The sequence below is a fragment of the Natrix helvetica genome (assembly GCF_964273705.1).
Source record: "Natrix helvetica genome assembly, chromosome: 14".
Classification (NCBI taxonomy): domain Eukaryota; kingdom Metazoa; phylum Chordata; class Lepidosauria; order Squamata; family Natricidae; genus Natrix; species Natrix helvetica.
This window is the reverse complement of record NC_138564.1, coordinates 10,565,684-10,587,252: the sequence shown is the minus strand read 5'-3', so window position 1 is coordinate 10,587,252 and position 21,569 is coordinate 10,565,684. Positions and strand designations below refer to the sequence as shown.

Here is a 21,569-nt window from a genome sequence, read left to right as displayed (position 1 = left end):
GGGAGAAAAAAAGAAGAAGGAAAAAGGAGAGGGAGGAAGGAGCACAAACCTGGCACTAGACGCAGCTTCAGAGGATACCTTGAAAGAGCACAGCAATCCAGGGCTGGAAGGGACCTGGAGGTCATTTAGTCCAACCCCCTGCTCCAGCAGGACGTTGTTAAAGTGAGTTTCTGTCTTTTGACACACACACACACCGGTCACATGACTACATAGCCATGCCCACTCAGGCACATGACGGAGATGAGCGCCGCCCCCTAGAGTCGGGAACAACTAGCACACATGTGCAAAGGGAACCTTTAGCTTTAACTAGGTCTGTAACTGCAGTGGTTTGCTCAAGAATGGTGGCAAGAAAGGTTATAAAGTGGAGCAAGACTCACTTAACAAAGGTTTCACTTAGCAACCGAAAATTTGGGCTCGGTTGTGGTCGTAAATTGAGGACTACCCGTATCCTTGAGTCGACCCTATTGCTACTGGTCACCTATTTCTTCCCGATCTTTTCCAGAACCACAAACGTCTTTTCTAGGATGTCTCCAAAATGAAGTAATTTGTGCCTGGCCATTTGAGTCTTGAGTGAGAAGTCTGGATTGACTTCTCTTAGAATCCATTTATTTGATGAACCCTCTGCCTTTCCTTCAAGTACTTAAGATAATGCATGTACCACTTCATCTTCTTTTTAAAAAACCCATAATCCCTTGCAGGGGCGGAGTCCGGGCAACGGAATGGAACTAGTAGTGTGTTTCCTGGCCAGATGCCATTCCTGTTGCCAGAGCGGAGTTTTGTTCAGCAGATATATTCTCATTGTGCCCAGAGAGAGAAATATCTGCCTCTATCTAGGATCGAACTCACAGCCCTCGGGTTGTAAGGAGAGAGCTCCACCTCTAAGCCACTGCACCACTCAATGCAGGTACCGCTTCCTCCTCCCAATTTAGCAAAGGCCACATGCTCCGTTTCTCCATCCCTCCAGGTGCAGCTTTGTGTTGAAGATTTAACAGCCATACTCGCCGATTTCCGCAAAGCAGTGCCACCGCAACCTTCACAGCCAGAAAAGGGGGTGTCATCTCAGGCCAGTACATCAGCCAGTCGGTCACAACTACTATCTAGGGTGAGTATTGCCCCAACTACATCCTCTGTAACTTGCACTACGAATCTCCTGATTTTTGGAAAAGTTAAACTGTCAAGGTTCCAAATAGCATCCAAAATTAAATCAGAGTCCGAGGCAAAGGATTGCTCAAAGTTCCAATTTATTAAGAGAGCCATGTTGGCACATCTGGGAAAACCCGAATCTGAAAGCTTCCCGGTTTTCCCCACCTAGTTGAAAGTTTAAGATCTTGCCTCCCACACCCACAAATCCATCACATGGTCCAATCTCCCTCTGCCACGAAGGCAGCTTCCACCCATCCAGTTCCGGACAGGTGCGGAGACAAAGGATGACCTTGGTTTTCTAGAAAGAATTTTGTTATGGCTACCTAGTATGTGACTCCTTGCAATCCCCCCTCCCATTTTCCCACCATAGAAAATGCATAGCAGAATAATAGAAAGTGTGGCAGGCCAAAGACCCCAAATAAAAGATGGCTGCAGGCCTGACATAAACTTTCTAACGGTAAGGAGGCGTGGCCTGGGGAGACAGGCGGGAGAGCTACAGACTAGGCAACAGTCAGATAAGAGGCAGTTGAGCCCTTAGAAGGAAAGTGGACGTGACAAACATCTCAGAAAGGACCTTCCCTAGTTTATTAGCCTGTAAAGGTGATTGGGGGGGGGAATGTACCTTCAGACTTGCAAAATTATTGATGTAACTTTACAATAGAGTTAGAGTTAATGCTTCTGGTGTGTTTGCTGATCGGTCTTGCAAGGCTGGCTCCATATTCTATTCCCTATTCATTACTCCTATTCTATTCTATTCTATTCTATTCTATTCTATTCTATTCTATTCTTGTTGTTAGTTGCGAAGTCATGTCTGACCCATCACAACGCCATGGACAACACTCCTCTAGGCCTTCCTGTCCTCTACTGTCCTCTGGAGCCCATTTAAGCTCACACCGACTGCTTCGGTGACTCCATCCAGCCACCTCCTTCTCTGCCGTCCCCTTCTTCTTCTGCCCTCAATCTTTCCCAGCATTAGGCTCTTCTCCAAGGAGTCCTTCCTTCTCATTAGGTGGACCTCTTCTCATTCTATTCTAGCTTACATCTAATGCTGATATGGAGAGTAGAGCCTCAGATGAAGAATATTTGGAGAAAGGAAAAAAGGCAAATAAATAGAAGCGTGTCAGCCTTGCAAGACAGATCAACCAGCACACCAGAAACACACAAATTCCTTATATGTCCAATCACACTTGGTCAATAAAGAATACAATTCTACTATGGAATTGTAGAATCCAGCATGCTTTCAGCACCTTGGACAGTACCCTGTTCCCTCCCCAATCTCCATTTAATGCAGTGTTTCTCAACCTTGGCAACTTAAAAGTCCTGGGGACTTCAACTGCCAGAATCCCCAATTCTGGGAGTTGAAGTCCACAGGACTTAAAAGTTGCCAAGGTTGAGAAACACTGATTAAATGGGAGGCTCTGCCAGGCTCCACGTGACCTCAGGGAGCCCAAAATGGCTGCCCGAGGAGGCCGACGGTGCTTCCTCCCTCCGATGGCAGCTAGACAGCCACAGCACGGTACAAAAGAGGCTCAGAAGGAAGGTAAATAGGGAGGTCCAGGAAGGGTAGAATTGGAGAATTCGGAAAAGTAAGAAAGGTCTAATAATGGATATTCAGGAGCCAATGAATGTAGGTCTCTCTTGGGCCGAGACTGAGTGAAAACTGGAGCCAAACAGAGAGAGCAGAGAGGCATGGCTTCAATTCTAACTCAATCTCTGGGCAGATTGGACGTGATAATATCCATTCCTGGACCTTCCCACAAGCTACTCCGGACACTCCAGCACGCTTTCGGCCCCTTGGACAGTAACCCTCCCCCCCAGTTCCCTCCCCAATCTCCATCTTAAGCCCTAGGCAAGCCTACAATTCTTCTTCATTCACTTCAGAAAACAACGTACTGCCATATGGGTGCCCTTCAGATCAACTCATGAAACTCTTAGCAAGAATCCCATAGATTGGAGAACTTGTAGCGGTTGTCATCTTTTCATCAGGGGGACTTTCAGGTTAGGAACTCATATTACAAGAATTACCAAACTAATTTCAAAACAAAACAAAACAGAGGAAAGCATCGGATGTGGCACGATAACTAGATGCTGAAATCCTTTCAATCTTTATTTTTAGACCCAGAGTTTACACAGTAAATAAGTGGGAATCGGCCGCCGCAAGCACAGGATCCTGGATGGACACGGGGCGTCTACATCCGTTTCCGCAGCTTGCCCTTCTTGACATTCCCGCGGCCGAAAGCCGTCTGGCGCATCTCTCGCACGCGTTGCCGGCTACGGGATTTCAAACGCTTCATCCCACCGCCCTGCAGGAAACGTTGCTTGGACGTCTTTTTCCTTTGCTTGAAGATCTGTTCCTTGGTTTTCAGCTCGGAGCGGACCTTGCCTCGCTGGGAGGAGGCGGCGGCTGGGTGGGGCCCTTTAGAAGGGAACGGGGGAAAAAAATGTTGGGATGGAGTTTGAATTAGGGACAGGCAGCCCAGCGTAGAAGGCTCATTAATTGGCTCACGCCCTTTCGTGTGAAGTTGCGAGGAGACAGAATCAGTAGTGGGATTCAAATTTTTTTACTACCTGTTCTGTGGGCATGGCTTGGTGGGTGTGGCAGAGGGAGGATACTGCAAAAACCCCATTTCCCCCCCCCACACTCCAGGGGAAGGATACTGCAAAATCCATGGGAAAGATACTGTAAAATCTCCATTTCCTCCCCACTCCAGGGGAAGGATACTGTAAAATCTCCATTCCCTCCCCACTCCAGGGAAAGGATACTGCAAAATCCATGGGAAAGATACTGTAAAATCTCCATTTCCTCCCCACTCCAGGGGAAGGATACTGTAAAATCTCCATTCCCTCCCCACTCCAGGGAAAGGATACTGCAAAATCCCCATTCCCTCCCCACTCCAGGGGAAGGATACTGCAAAATCCCCATTCCCTCCCCACTCCAGGGAAAGGATACTGCAAAATCCCCATTCCCTCCCCACTCCAGGGGAAGGATACTGCAAAATCCCCATTCCCTCCCCACTCCAGGAAGAAGAAGAACTGAAGAAGCTTCTTGGATGATAAGCGAAACGTCTTCTTCAAGCAAAATAAAGGAAGTCCCAAATTGCACTTTGAAAAAAAAAACACCTTTGGGACGTTTGGATAATTATTGCGACTGCAGGGAATAAAAAAGTGAGAGTTTGATAGCTTCATTTTCTCTCAGAGCTCACCTCTGCCTTTCTGTTTCTTCCTGTTCCTCTGCTCACCACCAACCTCCGTGTCGGAATCCTGCTCGTCAATCTTATTTCTCTTCTTCCATTTGTCGTAGCTGGAGCTGGATCGGAAATTCAACCTATGCAAGCGTTCCTGAGTAGCCCAAGCCCAGCTAGCGCTCAGCAACCCCATAATTTTCTCTCCTATTTCCCCCACCTGGATTAAAATGCACATGGGGATAAAGAAAACACCCACTGGTGTTTTAAACTTCTGTCTACAGAAGTGCTTCTCAACCTTAGCCATTTTAAGATGTCTGGACTTCAACTCCCAGAATTCCCCAGCCAGTCTTTCAGCTTTTCTTACTTTGTCCCACGGCTAAAAATTAGTAAGGTAAAGGCTCTCCTCGCACATATGTGCTAGCCGTTCCTGACTCTAGGGGGCGGTGCTCATCTCCGTTTCAAAGCCGGAGAGCCAGTGCTGTATGAAGACGTCTCCGTGGTCGTGTGGCCGGCATGACTCAACGCCAAAGGCGCATGGAACGCTGTTTCTTTCCCACCAAAGGTGGCCCCTATTTTCCTACTTGCATTTTTTACCTGCTTTCGAACTGCTAGGTTGGCAGAAGCTGGGACGAGTCACGGGAGCTCCCTCCGTTACGCAGCGCTAGGGATTCGAACCGCCGAACTTCTGATCGACAAGCTCAGCGTCTGAGCCACCAGATTTTTGTTCTCAGCTGTAGAAAAATCTATGGGTTTTTCCTTCTTTTTTCTCTCTTATTATATATGCCAACTCACAGCCGAGTCTTAGCTAAACTGAGATAAAGACTTTTTCTTGGGATGGAATCAAAGGATACAGGTTGGTTTTGTAAGAACTGCTGATGTAGGTGCCACTTTCCGTACGGATCTTCTTCTTATCCTCCTGACCCGTTTGCCCAACAAATCGTTTCCGTTTCCGATCCCTGCAGAACAACAGCAGCAAAAACAACAACAACAGGTAGTCCTTTTCACTTACAACAATGGTTCATTTAGAAACAATTCAAAGTTACGACAGCACTGGGGGAAAAATGACTTATGATTGTTTTTCACACTTATGACTGTTGCAGCATCCGCCCGGCCGCACGATCAAAATTTGGATGCTTGCCATATGATGGTTGCAGTATCCTGGGATCATGTGATCCCCAGTTGCAGGAACTGGGTATGTCTAGTTTAATGAAGAGAAGGACTAGGGGAGACATGATAGCAGTCTTCCAATATCTCAGAGGTTGCCCCAAAGAAGAGGGAGTCAAGCTATTCTCCAAGGCACCTGAGGGCAGAACAAGAAGCAATGGGTGGAAACTAATCCAGGAGAGAAGCAACTTAGAACTAAGGAGAAATTTCCTGACAGTGAAAACAATCAGTGGAACGACTTGCCTCCAGAAGTTGTGAATGCTCCAACACTGGAAGATTTTAAGACGAAATCGGACAACCATCTGTCTGAAATAGTATAGGCCCTATACTATAGAGTTTTCTGCCTGAACAGAGGGTTGGACTAGAAGACCTCCAGGGTCCCTTCCAACCCTGTTATTCTATTCTATTCCTATTTCTATTCTATTCTGTTCTGTTGTTCTATTCTATTCCTTTTTTCTATTCTATTCTACTCTACTCTACTCCACTCCACTCCACCTCTGTTATTCTCTTATAGGTCAGCTAAATGCCCCTCCACCAAATATATATGTGAATAATGTCTTTATCACCCTTGCAAAATTGGGGAGCAGGAGTGTCCATGGGAACAGGAACTAGCTATGTTTAGCCTAATGAAAAGAAGGACTAAGGGGAGGGGGGCAGCCTTCCAATATCTGAGGGGCTGCCCCCAAAGAAGAGGACAGTCAAACTATTCTCTAAAGCATCCGAAGGCAGGACAAGAAGCAATGGGTGGAAACTAATCAAGGAGAGAATCAATGTAAAAATAAGGAGAAATGTCCTGCAGTGAGAACAATTAACCAGCGGGAACGACTTGCCTCCAGAAATTGTGGGTGCTCCAACAATGGAGATTTTTAAGAAGAGACTGGACAGACATTTGCCTGAAATGGGACAGGGTCTCCTGGTTGAGGAGGGGGTTGGACTAGAAGACCTCCAAGCTCCCTTCCAACTCTGTGATTCTATTATTCTGAAGTGCCCTTTCTCAGCGGTTCTCTGCTGCTTTCAGCAAAGTAAAAAAACAGAAGTAGAGAAGAACCGACGAGATACAAAACCAGACTTATTAAGCCTCCTTAATGTTGTCCGCTCGGCTTTTGCAGCACCCCCGAGCAGGAAAAGAATTAGCTGCAGTCGCATTTCGTAAGTGCTCGGCCAACCGTGAAGTCTTTAAAACAATGACAAGCAAGTCAAACCGATCCAGGCGCTTTAGATGGACAAGTCCTTGCAACCTCTTTTGACAATACCGCCATTGTTCCCATCGTTTCCTGCCCAGCTCCAGGCTGCAGGCCTCAGTTTCTCCTCGTGGCCTCCGAGGACCAATCGGCTTACCCCGTCTTTGATTTCATGAGATCAAGCGGATAGAAACCTGTTGCAGGCAGCAAACACGCCCAAGAAACATAAATGGTTTTTAAAAACCAGAGATCCCTTCCTTCGTGACAAAACTATGTGATTGGGCTGTGCAGGAGAAATTTGATTTCCAATCCGTTGGCTCAGCGGCGGTCGTTGATTGAAACGCATAAGGGAATATCACTCCCGCCGCCTTGAGTCCAGAAGCAGTTCCATAGGCGGAAAGCATAGATATTTTGGTGAGGTAACGACGTTTAGTACTGTAAGGAGCTCCAGGCTGCTCCTGAGTGAAAGAGTGGAACGTCTGCCAGTTTGAACTGAGGTAATGGAACGTGAGGCAACCGGCAGTTGGAACAGAGTTCTTTTCAGGTGGGGAGGGGGAGTAGAACTCCTTAGCATCAGAGCGCGTGTTAATTACTGCATAAGAAATACTAATGATTTGATGGTCATTTCAAAAAATCCTTTCTTAGCGAGCACCTAGAGGAACATAGGTGCCAAATTTCAAGTTTGTAGGCTTTACGGTACTGGAGATTTCATGATGAGTGAGTGGTACTCGCCTTTTATATATATAGGTATATATACAACATATGACAAGTCAATTAGATTGCCGATAGATGCAGAAGTTTATCAATGTTGGATCTGTTTTGCAAGGGGGAGGAAAGGTATTACAGGTACTCCTCAACTTATGACCACAATTAATTTACATGTTTAATGTTTTTGTCTAGGTTTGTTTTGTCTTTAATTTTTTTTTTTTCGTTTGGGCTTTTGTATTTTGATCCTCAAAAGGAGAAATCGGAAAAAAAAAATTGTTTTGCTCCGCAATTGGGTGACTCACCATTTCAAAAGCTTTTTGTTCTTGTTTAAATTCCGGTCATCGTCGCCCATTAAGTCCAGGACGGCCGCCGAGGCCTGCTGTTCAAATGCGGTGCCTTCCCCTCCGACACAGAGCCTGCGAAATTGAGGGGTGGGGAATGTGTTCTATCACCAACATGCTTTAGGCTCTGTAGATTTCAGCCCCAGAATTAAAACATGCGTTGTGTGGACTTCAACTCCCAGAATCCCCCAGGCAGTATGCTTTAAGTTCTGTGGACTTCAGCTCCCAGAATTCCCCAGCCGGCATGCTTTAAGATCTGTAGACTTCAGCTCCCAGAATCCTCCAGCCAGCATGCTTTAAGACCTATGGACTTCAACTCCCAGAATTCCCCAGCTGGCATGCTTTAAGACCTGTGAACTTGAACTCCCAGAATTTCCCAGCCGGCATGCTTTAAGACCTGTGGACTTCAGCTCCCAGAATTCCCCAGCCGGCATGCTTTAAGACCTGTGGACTTCAGCTCCCAGAATTCCCCAGCTTGCATGCTTTAAACCCTGTAGATTTCAACCCTAGAATTAAAGCATGCTAAGGCAATCCCTGCAGCCTGAAACAGCTGATTGGGAGGCATGATAATCAGCTGCTTGTGCTAATCAAGCTGTGCTGAAACTGAAAGGGGCTGTTTGCTGAGAGGAGGCATATTGCTGGGAGGCAGAGGCAGGTTGTTTTTTTCCCCTCCCCAAAAGCTAGCTGCGTCTTATACTTTGGAGTGCCTTATACTCCGAAAAATATGTTAAGTCTTTAAAACATTTAAAAAAAAAAAAAAAATCTGGTAAACAAGAAAGTCAGAAGCCCAAGGACTACCATGATTCTCCATGATTCATCCCTGAAACCGAGGCTATCTCTGCCTAGGTAGGGGGTTTGATGTGCCCACCACCCCTGGCCTGGATCCTGCACCTACCCCCGCTCCGAAGCGAAGTCCTTGGGTCGGTAAGGGACATAAAACTCCTCCTCCTCCTTCACTGATGGTGTCTTCTTTTTCATCTTCACTGGTCTACTTTCTGATGGAAGACGCTTTCGTTTCTTTCCCACCACACTGGAGAAGACATCCTGGCGTGTGCAAGTTCAGGAGAACAAGTTAGAGAAGGTCTTGGAGAAGAGGAGGACCAGAAGTCACATGATAGCAGTCTTCCACTATCTAAGGGGCTGCCCCCCAAAAGAGGGGGGGGGGGTCAACCTATTCTCCAAAGCACCTGAAGGCAGGACAAGAAGCCACTAATCCAACCTAGAACTAAGGAGGAATTTCCTAACAGTGAGAACAACTAATCAGTGGAGCAGATCTCAACCCTTCTCTCTTTTGATGTTATGGAAAGAAGGATTAGGTGTGACATGATAGCTCTGTTCCCAGATCTGAGAGGCTCCTACAAAGGCGAAGGGGTCCACTTATTTTCCAAAGCACCTGAGGGCAGGACCAAAAACAATGGATGGAAACTAACCAAGGAGAGAAGCAACCTGGAATTAAGGAGAAACTTCCTAAGGGTGAGGACAATTAACCAGCGGAAGAGCTTGCCTTCAGAAGTTGTGAGCTCTCCATCGCTGGAGATCTTCAGGAAAAGATTGGAGAGCAACTTGTCCGAAATGACATAGGGTCTCCTGCTTGAGCAGGAGGTTGGACTAGAAGACCTCTAAGGTCCCTTCCAACCCTGTTATTCTATCATTCTGTCAAATTCTGTTGAAGCCACCCTTGGCTGGCTAAGTCCCTCTGAGCAGCATCTCCATGACTTAAAGGAGCATCAGGGACTTAAGAGGAGCGAGAGATTCTCTTCCATTGTTCTGACCTGGATGTGGTCCTCAGCGTCTTCCATTGGTTCTCCTCGGACAGCCACTCCTTGAGCTTTCACGGCTGCCAAGGACCGCCGTTCCTCCTGCTTCCGTTGATGCCGGTCGATGGACTGCCGGTCGCGGATACGTTTTGCCCGCATGACGTCGCTGCCTGGCGTTTTGTTGGTGGCGTTGATTTCAAAGATGGTCTAAGGAAAAAGAGCAGGGATGGGAAACATTTCTCTGAAAATCAGGCGAGGGGGCGAAACAGACGGAGGAAGTAGCACTGATTTATTAATCCACTTTTGACTTGTTGACGGAAATAATAATAAAGGGATGAATGAATATTCAAAACTATAAGCTGCAAAAATTATGGCGGATGAACAGACCAACTCTACAAGGTGTCAAGATCTTCAAAAGGATCATGAAAGCGGAGCTGGAATTTGGAGCCCCCAAAAATCCCGGCTACACTTACCGCTTTAGAACGATACGTTTTAATGCTGTCCACAAATTTCAGCTGCGCCATCTCATCCTCCTCGAAACGCAAACCTTAAACCGGGTGAGAAATGGAAGACGGGTCAACCGTGGTGATCTAGGAAGCCTAAGAAGGCATTCCCACATCGCGTTTGCTCCTGATTGGATGAATTCATTGCTCACACCTGCACGGACCATAAAGTCCTTTAACCAAAGAGAATAGATTCACACAAGGCCCAAGGCCCACCTCGAAGTGAGCCAAGGATAAAACCAGGTTTCGTCCCAGTCCTTGAAACAGCATTCCTCAAATTTGGCCATTTTAAGGTGGGTGGACTTCCATTCCCAGAATTCCCCAGCCAGCCTGCTTTAAGATGGTAGGATTTCAATTCCCAGAATTTCCCAGCCAGCATGCTTTAAGATGGAAGGATTTCAATTCCCAGAATTCCCCAGCCAGCATGCTTTAAGGTGGAAGGATTTCAATTCCCAGAATTTCCCAGCCAGCATGCTTTAAGATGGAAGGATTTCAATTCCCAGAATTTCCCAGCCAGCATGCTTTAAGATGGAAGGATTTCAATTCCCAGAATTTCCCAGCCAGCATGCTTTAAGATGGAAGGATTTCAATTCCCAGAATTTCTCAGCCAGCCTGCTTTAAGATGGAAGGATTTCAATTCCCAGAATTTCTCAGCCAGCATGCATTAAGATGGAAGGATTTCAATTCCCAGAATTTCCCAGCCAGCATGCTTTAAGATGGAAGGATTTCAATTCCCAGAATTTCTCAGCCAGCATGTTTTAAGATGGGTGGACTTCCAGATTTCCCCAGCCAGCCTGCTTTACGATGGTAGGATTTCAATTCCCAGAATTTCTCAGCCAGCATGCTTTAAGATGGAAGGATTTCAATTCCCAGAATTTCCCAGCCAGCATGTTTTAAGATGGGTGGACTTCAATTCCCAGATTTCCCCAGCCAGCCTGCTTTAAGATGGAAGGATTTCAATTCCCAGAATTCCCCAGCCAGCATTCTTTAAGACGGGTGGCCTTCAACTCCCAGAATTCCCCAGCCAGAATTCTGGGAGTTGAAATCCACCCATCTTAACGTGGTCAAAGTTGAGGACCACTTCCTTGGGAGTACTACACAACATCCAGAAATACTCACTGAAGAGGGGATGGATCCCTACAAGGCTGAACTCCATTTCTTTCACCCTCTTGATGGATTCGGGGGACGGACTTGGCCGGGATTTTTGGTACTGCTTCAGGGCGTTGTCAGAGATACGGCGAAGGTTCTGCAGGTCAAGAGAACGCTCGTGGTCAGTCTGTAGCAAGCTCTCCTCGTCGTCTAGGGTGATTTGGGGAACGCGGCCAAAAACGCCATCTGAATCTGAGGGAGAGAAGTTCCATTATTTTCAGAAATTCAGTAAGTCAGAGAATCGAACTGCTGGCAGTGGGCAGAATTAGCCAGCAATACTGCATTCTAACCACTGCGGATTTCCATTGTTTTCAGAAATTCAGTAAATCGAAGAGAATCGAACTGCTGGCAGTGGGCAGAATTAGCCTGCAATACTGCATTTTAACCACTGCACCGCCATGGCTCATGATGATGTCACTTTTTTCAGTGCTGTTGTGACTTTGAACAGTCACTAAACGAACAGTTATTGACTAGCTGTACTTACCTGTGGGCTTTTGATGAGGACTGGCAAAGACCAGAGGCCGGCCCAGGAACAGATGCAGATCAAACACGTAAGGGACCTCATCAGGAGCCACAAGGGAGTAGGCTGTTCCAGTCCTCCCCGCACGAGCCACTCTGCCTATAGGGAGATGAAAAGTCGAAATGGGTCGAGGGTTGAATGAATAAGAAGGAAACAAAAAGAATAAAACACATCCTCTCCATCAATACAACACCTCAATAAGCAGGGATTAACCCCAGACAAACAATCAAGCAGAAAAAAAAATGCCATAATTAAGAAATTATATAAGTCAGCCAATGAGGGCTGTTTGGAAACTGAAACTAATCTGTCTGCTGAACTGAAACTGAAACTATTTTCTCCTCTGCCTGTCTTTTGCCTCTGCCTACTTATAATCTCTCCTCTCTACCACGTTGGAAGAACCCCTCTTGGTATTGTATATATTACTTCATGTATTATTATGTACATAAAGAGAAGTTAATGAATCCTGCTGGACCAGTTACCTGTGTGTGCTTTCTGGATTTGATTGCTGCAACAAACTCTGACATTTTCCTCTTCCTCTCCCCAAACCCCAATCTCTTCTAGCCCTGATGACGTTCATTATTTTGGTAATGAAACGTCTGCAAAAAACCCACCAAGCTCAGAGAGCACCAAGGAGCCAGAAGAGGAATTTTTGCCCCTTACAGCAGGGATCAGCAACCTGTGGCTCTAGAGCTGCATGTGGCTCTTATATCCCCCCGCTGCAGCTCCCTGTCACCAGGCGGTAAAAGAAAAAAGGACATCTTGCTAGGAGGAGACTCTATGGTGGGCGAACCGGACTTCCGGCCGGCTCAAGAACTGAACGGGGGGCTTCCGATTAGGACCTTTGTGGCTCTTTAAGGTTGTCAACCCTGCCTTACAGCAATAACCAGATTCATAAAAAATAACCCTGGAAGGCTGCAGGCTTTTAAGAAACTCACCGACGCGGTGCAGAAAAAGCTTAGCCTTGGCGGGGAAGCTGTAGTTAATCACGTTATCCAGGAGAGGGATATCAATCCCGCGAGCGGCGAGATCGGTGACGATCAACACCGAGCACTTGCCGTGGGCAAACTTGCCGATGTTGATTTTGCGCGCCGTCTGGTCCAGAGAGCTGTAGATGTTGGTGCAATTCACCCCTTGCATGGTCAGCAGCTGGAAAAAGAGACGCATCCGTTCATGCCAGGGGCAAAGCCAGCAAGCGGTGGGAATAGGCGAGGACTACAAATCCTCACCTTTCCCCGGGCAATGGGGGGGGGGGAGGCCTGCACGTACCTCCTTCAGGTATTCTGTGTGATGTTTGGTGGCCACAAACACAATCGTCTGGTCTTGGGGCTTAACCACTGTCCTCAGCAGATGCAAGAGGAGGGCTGGCTTGTCGTCAGCCCGCACGTGAAAAAACGAGAGCTAAGGAAAGGAAGTTAGGACATGGGATCATAAAGATGGAAGGGATGCCTTGGAGGTCTTCTAGTCTAACCCTGTGCTCAAGGCAGGACACCTTATACCATTGTTGTGGCCCGCCAGTGGAGCTGGTGGCAGATTCGGACAGTGAGGAGGCTGGGGAGGAACATGGGCCAGTTCTGGAGTCTGGGGAAGGCTCTGAAGAGGGCTCTGTGTCGGAGGCAGAGATGAGGCCAGGGCCGTCTGACAGTTATCAGCTGCCTTCTGAGTCGGAGATCAGTGGGGCAGAAGAACAGCTGGAGCCTGTTCCCGGTGTGCGCATGCGCAGATCTGCCACGAGAACAGCTAAGGAACAAGGGCCGACTCGGGAGTAAAGGCACAGCTGGAGAGTGAATGGCTCCTCCCAGAGGGAATAAAAGAGGAGCGAAGGGGGAGTGGAGTTTGCAGGAGACAATTAGTTAAACTCATTAGGGTGAAGATCTGTTCCTGACTTCTTGCCGAGGAATTGCTGCTACAGCATGGTGTTTTAAAGATATCGGCCTGGCAGCTCTCCAAGCCTGATCAAGGTCTGTCATTGGGAAATCTCTTGAAAGACTGTTGGCCGGGACGTTGCTGGAGAGGAATTCCCTTTAAACTAAATAAAAGAGGATTTATCGGGACGAGGAGTCGGTTTCATGCTTTTGGGAAGCCTAAGTCAGAACACCTATTCCGAGTAGATCATTATTAAGGAGCTGTTGATCATTCCTACCTTGAGTTGTTCGCTTAGCTTGGATTCCACATCCAGTCGGATTAATACCGGCTCCGTGAGACCTGAGAAGAGGAGAAAAGGCTGTCAGTCAAAGGTGTGAGCAGACACTACAACGGAACGGTTTAAAGAAAAGAGTGGGTGAGCAAGAAAGCGGAAACGAGGATGATGAGACTGTATATATGTCTACTTCTCTCATGTTCTCATCATATCATCATCATCATCACCTACTTCTTTCCTCTCCTTTACCTTTTCCAGAACCATGGACTTCTCTAGGATGTCTCCAAAATGAAGTAATTTGTGCCTGGCCATTTGAGTCTTGAGTGAGAAGTCTGGATTGATTTCTCCTAGAATCCATTTATTTGATTAAATCTCTGCCTTTCCTTCAAGTACTTAAGATAATACATGTACATCTTCATTTAACGACCCCATAATCCCTTGCAGGGGCAGAGTCTGGGCAACGGAATGGAGCTAGCAGAGTGTTTACTGGCCCATTGCCCTTCCTGACGCCGATGAGGAATTTTGTTCAGCAGATCTATTCTCATTGTGCCTAGAGAGAGAAATATCTGCCTCTACCTAGGATCAAACTCACAGCCTCCCGATTGTGAGGCGAGAGCTCCACCTCTAGGCCACGTTCTCATCGTATGCTACACCATAATAATCTGGCAGTCTACATGTGACTCACCCCTGTCCAATTTCAAGAACCCTGTATCCATTCAAGGCACAGAATTCAGCCAAGGAGGAAGAAAACGAGGTGACCTCAGCTAGTATCAAGCCAAGAAAGACTCTCGTGTCAAAAGAACCCAACGCACTCCTCTACGTAACGTCCTGCTCTACAACCACCCCATGAGAAGCAAACACAGCCTGGACCGTCTTCTCACCGGCTTGAGCGAACTCCACAAGAAGTTTTGGCAAGGTGGCGGAGAAAAGCAATGTCTGGCGACCATCGGGCAGCCTCGAGACAATCTCATTCAGCTGTTCTGCAAAGCCCATCTCGAACAACCTGGTAGGGTGAGAAGATCGGGACGTTAGAACAGATTCTGCAAAACTCAAAATATTCAGATGGAACAGCCAAGAAGCAGCTGTAGAAAGAGATAAAGATCTTAAGAGAGGAATATGGGAGACCAGTCAAACGTAAGGTTTCTTAAACCCTCTTATTTCATTATCTTTTGCTTATCTATCTAGTGTATTGGCTGTTTACCTCTAATAAGTTTAATTTCCCTTGAGTATGTGTGTGTATATTAAGGGTATGGCTAGCTGATGAGAGCTAAATAGCTTGAAATAGATCTATACTAGTCTCCCTTTATTTATTTATCAGCACAAATGCAACACAAAATGTAACGAAGGCAACATAAAAAATATGGTTTTCTGCCTGGATGGTCTCCTGGAGTGAGCCGAAAGACAGAAAAGGGAAGCAGTGTCGACCGGAAATCCGGTTCCACCCGCCATAGAGTCTCCTCCTAGCACTGCGTCCTTTTTCCTCTACCTTCCCTAATCAAAAGCCCTATCAATGTCGGAGCGGAGCGGAAAACCCGCCCCTTACATGAGAGTCTTCTCCTGGCGCACCGCACTTCCCTGCCCCAACCGGAAACTCCTCCCAAAATTGTGGCACAAACTGGCGACAGGGAGCCGCAGCAGAAGGATGAAAGAGCCACAAGCGGCTCCGGAGCCGCAGTTTGCTGACCCCCTGCCCTAGTCTTCTGAGACTGAAGGATGCCAATGCATGAGGTTGGGTTTTGGGAGCTCCTCCCCAAAGATGGAGGAACCCAAGAGTCCCCTAACGGAGAGGGTTGGGAAGAACAACTAGGGGAGAACGGCTTACCGGTCTGCTTCGTCGAAAACCACGTACTCCACACTGTGCAACTTCAGTTTCATCTCGACAGCTACGTGCATCAACCGGCCGGGGGTTGCAATGATGCTGCACAGAAAGGACAAGGCACACATTCAAGGGCCAATTCTCACTGTCGCGTGGTTGAGGCAAAAGTGGGATGTATGGAGACAAACACACACACACACACACATTCCAATCCATCTACTTATGTCATGATTCGACTTAGCCAGTGGAACGGCTTCCCTCCAGAAGTTGTGGTCACTCCATCACTGGAGTTTTTTTTTTTTTAAAGAAGATTGCACAGCCCTTGGTCTGGAAGGGTAGACGGTCTCCTGCCTGAGCAGGGGGTTGGACTAGAAGACCTCCGGGGTCCTTTCCAGCCCTGGTGATTATACTGTGCTAAGTCTGGGAGCTCCCACACTGGAAAGCGTGGTCTCCATTTGCAGAGACATCCGGTTTTTTAGCCACCCTTGCCTACATTCAGGCCTTCAGTCAGATACTTGACTGAAAATCCACACTTACATGTCAGGGTTCTCGTGCAAAGCGGCAAATTGGTCTTCCATCCTAGAAGGGAGAAAGGAGAAAAAGTAAAAACAATTCAGAGGCTACTTAAGGAGAGAAGATCTCTCTCTCTCTCTCTCTTCTATTTCTCTCTATCATCTATAGCTATCTTCCATCCATCTATCTATCTATTCTCACACTCTCTCTATTCTATATCATCTATCTTTATCTATTCTATCCCTCTTTCGCTCTCTTCTCTCTGTTCTATCTATCTCTTTATCTACATCTATCTATTATCTATATCTATCATCTATCTATCTATCTATCTTTAGTCTATCACTCTCTCTTTATTCTCTCTCTATTCTATCTCTATCTCTATCTCTAATCTATATCCATCCATCCATCCATCTCTATTCTATCACTCTCTCTATCCTATCTCTCTATATCTATCTATCATCTATATCTATCATCTATATCTATTCTATCACTCTCTCACTTCTATCTCTCTTCTATATATCTCTATCTATATCTATCCTATCACTCTCTCTATTCTATCTCTCTATCTATATCTATCTATATCTATCTATATCATCTATCTATCTATGTTTATCTATCATCTATATCTATCTATCTATATCTATTCTATTACTCTCTATTCTATCTCTATCTCTAACTATCTATATCCATCATCTATCTATCATCTATCTATCTATCTATCATCTATCTATCTATCTATCTATCTATCTATCTATCTATCTATCTATCTCTATTCTATCACTCACTCTTTCTCTATTCTATCTCTCTCTCTCTCTCTCTCTCTCTCTCTCTCTCTCTCTCTCTCTCTCTATCTATCTATATATATATATCTCCTATCACTCTCTCTCTATTCTATCTCTCTATCTATATCATCTATCTATCTGTTTATCTATCATCTATATCTATCTATCTATATCTATTCTATTACTCTATTCTATCTCTATCTCTATCTATATCCATCATCTTTCTATCTATCTATCATCTATCTATCTATCTATCTATCTATCTATCTATCTATCTATCTATCTATCTCTATTCTATCACTCACTCTTTCTCTCTCTATTCTATCTCTCTCTATCATCTCTCTCTCTATATATCTCCTATCACTCTCTCTCTATTCTATCTATCTATATCTATCTATATCATCTATCTATCTGTTTATCTATCATCTATATTTATCTATCTATATCTATTCTATTACTCTCTATTCTATCTCTATCTCTATCTCTATCCATCTTTCTATCTATCTATCATCTATCTATCTATCTATCTATCTATCTATCTATCTATCTATCTATCTATCTCTATTCTATCACTCACTCTTTCTCTCTCTATTCTATCTCTATCTATCATATCTCTCTCTATCATATCTCTCTCTCTCTCTCTCACTCTCTATCTATCTATCATCTATCTATCTATCCATCCATCCATCCATCCATCCATCCATCCATCCATCCATCCATCTATCATCTATCTATCTATCTATCTATCTATCTATCTATCTATCTATCTATCTATCTATCTATCTATCTATCTATCATCTATCTATCTATCATCTATCATCATCTCTATATATCTACACAGTAATAGCATTCAGCCAGTTCAGACTGGTTCACGTGAACTGGTAATGGCAACCTGTGGGTGGGCCCGAGCCGACCCAGGCTCTATGCCGTCCTATTTAGTCACCCTTCCTTAAGCTGCACGCATGTGTGCAAGCCGCATGCGCAAGCAAACCCCTGAAATTAAGAGCAACGAAGAACAAATTGGCAAATCGCTACGAAGCGGTATAGGCAGCGCTATTGCTATTAAGCATAAACACACACGCGTGTGCGTAAGCATGCAACTGACCTGTCCCCTCCAAGAATCAGTGCAGTTTTTAAACCGGTAAACCGACCCAGCTGCAGGAAAAGAGGAAATGCCAATAAAGAAGAAGTTCCAACAAAGGAGAATCTCTGTAGTTGAAGGTTAAAATAGGTAACATCATCAGTGCTAGAAGGGAGTGGGGTTTGCACAGAGGAGAAGGGAAGGAGGTGGTGGAGGACTGTAGGGTCCTTGATGCTCTCTTGAGCTTGATTTTCTTGCAGACGTTTCATTATACCAACTGGGTAACAACATCAGTGCTAGAAGGGCCTGAGGTTTAGGAGGAGGAGGAGGAGGTCTGTAGTTCTTAGTGCTCTCTGAGCTTGGTGGTTTTCTTGCAGATGTCTCATTACCCAACTAGGTAATATCATCAGTGCTACTAGGGAGTGGGGTTTGCAGAGTGGAGGAAGAGGAGGAGGAAGAAAAAAGAGGAGGATTGTGGGGTCCTTGGTGCTCTCTGAGCTTGGAGCTTTTCTTACAGACGTTTCATAACCCAACTAGGTAGCATCATCAGTGCTAGACCTAATCTGGTTGAGTTCACGTCCAGTTCCACTTCTCCCTCTGATATATATATATATTTTGAAAGTACCTCTTTGGTGAATTTAAGAGTCTGCAAAGCAAGTTCTCGGGTTGGGGAAAGGACGAGCGCTCGTGCTCCTGTCTTGGCGCAGCGGGCTTTCAATTTCTCCAGCATGGGAACCAGAAAACAAGCCGTTTTCCCACTTCCGGTCCTCGCCATGGCAACCACATCCTTGCCGTCCAAGATCAAAGGGATGGTCTGCAGAAGAAGGCGACTTTCAAGGGAGGAAAACCCAAAAGCAAACGGCCGTTTTCCAATCACCGCATTTCCGTTTTACCAACCCAGTTGAACCAAGAGAGAAATAACAGACTGTGGGAAAGGACCTTGAAGGTCCTCTAGTCCAGGGGTCTGCAACCTTAAAACCCTCAAAGAGCCTTTCGGACCCATTTCCCACAGAAGAGGAAACACCAGGAACCACAAAAACCCGGGTGGGCGCGGCCAACTCGACGTCACTCACTCCCACCCAGTCACATGACACCCCCCTAGCCACACCTATCCAGCCGGTCATTAGGGCAGACAACCGGTTGTTAAAAAACACCGGGGGCCAATTACCCCTTTTGACATTTCTCTCTCTCTCTCTCCTTCCCCCTTCTCTGTATCTGTCTCTCCCCCTCTCTGTATCTGTCTCTTTCTTCTCTCCCCACCTCTCTGTGTATCTCTCTATGTCTCTCTCTCTCCCCCTCTCTATCTCCCACTCCCCCTTCTCTGTATCTCTTTCTTCCCCTCTCTGTATCTGTCTCTTTCTTCTCTCCCCACCTCTCTCTGTATCTCTCTGTGTATCTCTCTATGTCTCTCTCTCCCCGACATCGCAGGTGCCAGGTCAAATGGCTCTGCATGCCATCGGTTCGCCATCACGGCCCTAGGCCATTCTGATTCCCTTAACAATTTGACCTCACAAGTGATAAGATGATTCAGGGTGCCTTTCATTGATCTGCCCAAACAGAACTCAAGGAGGAAGAAACATGTAATTCTAAAGAATTGGGGGGGGGGGGGGGTGTTGTCCTAACTATGCCCTCACCTTCCTCTGGATGGGTGTGGGTATTTTGTACCCTTTTTTCATAATCCCTTTGAACACTGGATAGCCGAGACCTAGGAAGCGACCAAAAAAAAAAAAGGTTAGAAAAATTGATCCTGTGTCTGTCTACCTATCATGCCTCTCTTTCTCTCTCCATCCATCCATCTTTATCGCTCTCTCTCTCGCTCTCTCTTTATCTATCATCTATATATCTTTATCTCTCTATCTTTCTATCTATTATCTATTAATCTGTCCATTTTTCTATCTCTTTCTTTATCTATCTATGTATCTATCTATCTATATATCTCTCTATCTTTCTATCTATATTAATGTGTCTATTTATCTACCTTTCTTTCTTTCTTTCTTTATCTATCTATCTTTATTTTTCTTTCTCTCTCTCTCTATCTATCATCTCTCTCTCTCGTCTGCCTGCCTGCCTATCATCTATCTATCTATCTATCTATCTATCTATCTATCTATCTATCTATCTATCTATCTATCTATCTATCTATCTATCTATGATCTATCTATCTAATTTGCTGACATTTATTTAAAGTAAATGTGTTTTATCAGTGACTGCCTGACCTTTGCAGTTGCCACAAGCTAAATAAAAAGCCATCGCTCCCCTTAAAACATCCACTTCAGCATTTCTTAACTTACCCATGGATTGAAAACCTCCCGATTTTTTCTTTTTCTTGTTCTGGGCGCGAACCATTTCCTGGGTATCGGGCTCAATATCGGAAGCACCATCAGACTTGGATAAAGCCGTTTCTGGCATCTCATAATCCTTTATACACAAATAAGGAAAAATGGAAATTTTCAGATCCGGGCTGCTGGGAGAGCCTCTGGTAGGCATGCTCACAGTTGTAGGCAGTTGTTGTGGACCGCCGGCAGCCTGCGGAGCTGGCAGCAGATTCGGACAGTGAGGAGGTTGGGGAGGAACATGGGCCAGTCCTGGAGTCTGGGGAAGGCTTGGACGAGGGTTCTGCGTCGGAGGCAGAGAGGGCACCATCTGGTAGTTATGTGCTGCTTCTGGAGTCTCCGGAGTCTGTCTGACATCAGTGAGGCAGAGGAACAGGGGGGGCCTGTTCCCAGTGCCGCACATGCACAGAGCTGCCAGAAGGCAAGAACAGTTAAGACAAAAGGGGCGACTTGGGAGTAAGACTTAGAGATGATTAGCCTCTCCATAAGACATAAAAGAGTAGCAAACAGAGGTGTGACCCTTTGCAGGAAGCAATTTTGTTCCTTCTGGTCGGTTTAAACTCTGAAGCTCTGTTTTGGCCTTGCAAAACTAATTGGCAGTTAGGTCTCTGGCAGCACTTCAAGGGAGAGAAAGGTGGGTACTTATCAGCATTATCCCGAAAGACTTTGGCAGATTTCTGTCAGAGTCTTCACAGACTGGTTGTGACTCATTACAGGCTGTGAATGAACATAATTCACAGCCGTTGAAATAAAAAGAGGGTTTTTGGGACTAAGTGTCTGATTTTTACTGTCTCGGGAAGCCTAGGTCAGAACAGCAGCTTGGGCTGCAGTTCCCATGCCATGGCTGGGGATGATGGGAACTTGGACTGCGATTCCCATGCCATGGCTGGGGATGATGGGAATCTGCGCTGCAATTCCCATGCCATGGCTGGGGATGATGGGAACTTGGGACTCCGATTCCCATGCCATGGCTGGGGATGATGGGAACTTGGCACTGTGATTCCCATGCCATGGATGGGGATGATGGGAATCTGGGCTGCGATTCCCATGCCTTGGCTGGGGATGATGGGAACGCTAGTCCAGCCCATCTTCCCATCCATACCTGATCCTCGTCGGGTTCCCGGCTTTTGCACCAACGTTGCTTTTTCCTCCTCCGACCCGAGCCGAAAGCCGGAGCCATCGCGGCTGGTTCCTGGCAGGGCGAAGCCACGTGCGCTAAACAGGAAGTATCACGGGGCGGGGTTTGGAGGAGAACC

General features: G+C 46.2%; 3 protein-coding genes across 4 annotated transcripts in view; 1 reads left to right on the top strand and 2 right to left on the bottom strand.

Moving 5' to 3' along the window:
• CFAP73 (cilia and flagella associated protein 73) overlaps positions 1 to 3,398 on the top strand; it is an 11,352-nt gene extending 7,954 nt beyond the window's left edge. For both annotated transcript variants that reach the window (XM_081966295.1, XM_081966294.1), the window contains 2 exons: positions 965 to 1,102; positions 3,260 to 3,398. In XM_081966295.1, the coding sequence (XP_081822421.1) occupies positions 965 to 1,102; positions 3,260 to 3,283 (162 nt within the window). In that variant the 3' untranslated portion in view covers positions 3,284 to 3,398. The remainder of the gene's footprint in view (positions 1 to 964; positions 1,103 to 3,259) is intronic.
• The window catches only part of DRC10 (dynein regulatory complex subunit 10), a 48,644-nt gene that overhangs the window by 12,791 nt on the left and 14,284 nt on the right, over positions 1 to 21,569 (bottom strand). The window lies entirely within an intron of this gene.
• DDX54 (DEAD-box helicase 54) lies at positions 3,226 to 21,569 on the bottom strand. Its single transcript, XM_081966279.1, has 20 exons — positions 21,416 to 21,569; positions 20,272 to 20,398; positions 19,615 to 19,685; positions 18,606 to 18,794; positions 18,005 to 18,054; positions 16,142 to 16,183; positions 15,611 to 15,706; positions 14,670 to 14,791; positions 13,792 to 13,853; positions 12,918 to 13,049; positions 12,587 to 12,797; positions 11,616 to 11,750; positions 11,102 to 11,323; positions 9,953 to 10,026; positions 9,495 to 9,686; positions 8,618 to 8,766; positions 7,684 to 7,797; positions 5,180 to 5,284; positions 4,347 to 4,444; positions 3,226 to 3,559 (listed from the first exon to the last, which is right to left on the bottom strand). The coding sequence occupies exons 1-20, from the start codon at positions 21,491 to 21,493 to the stop codon at positions 3,333 to 3,335; spliced, it is 2,496 nt and encodes an 831-aa protein (XP_081822405.1). The 5' UTR covers positions 21,494 to 21,569; the 3' UTR covers positions 3,226 to 3,332.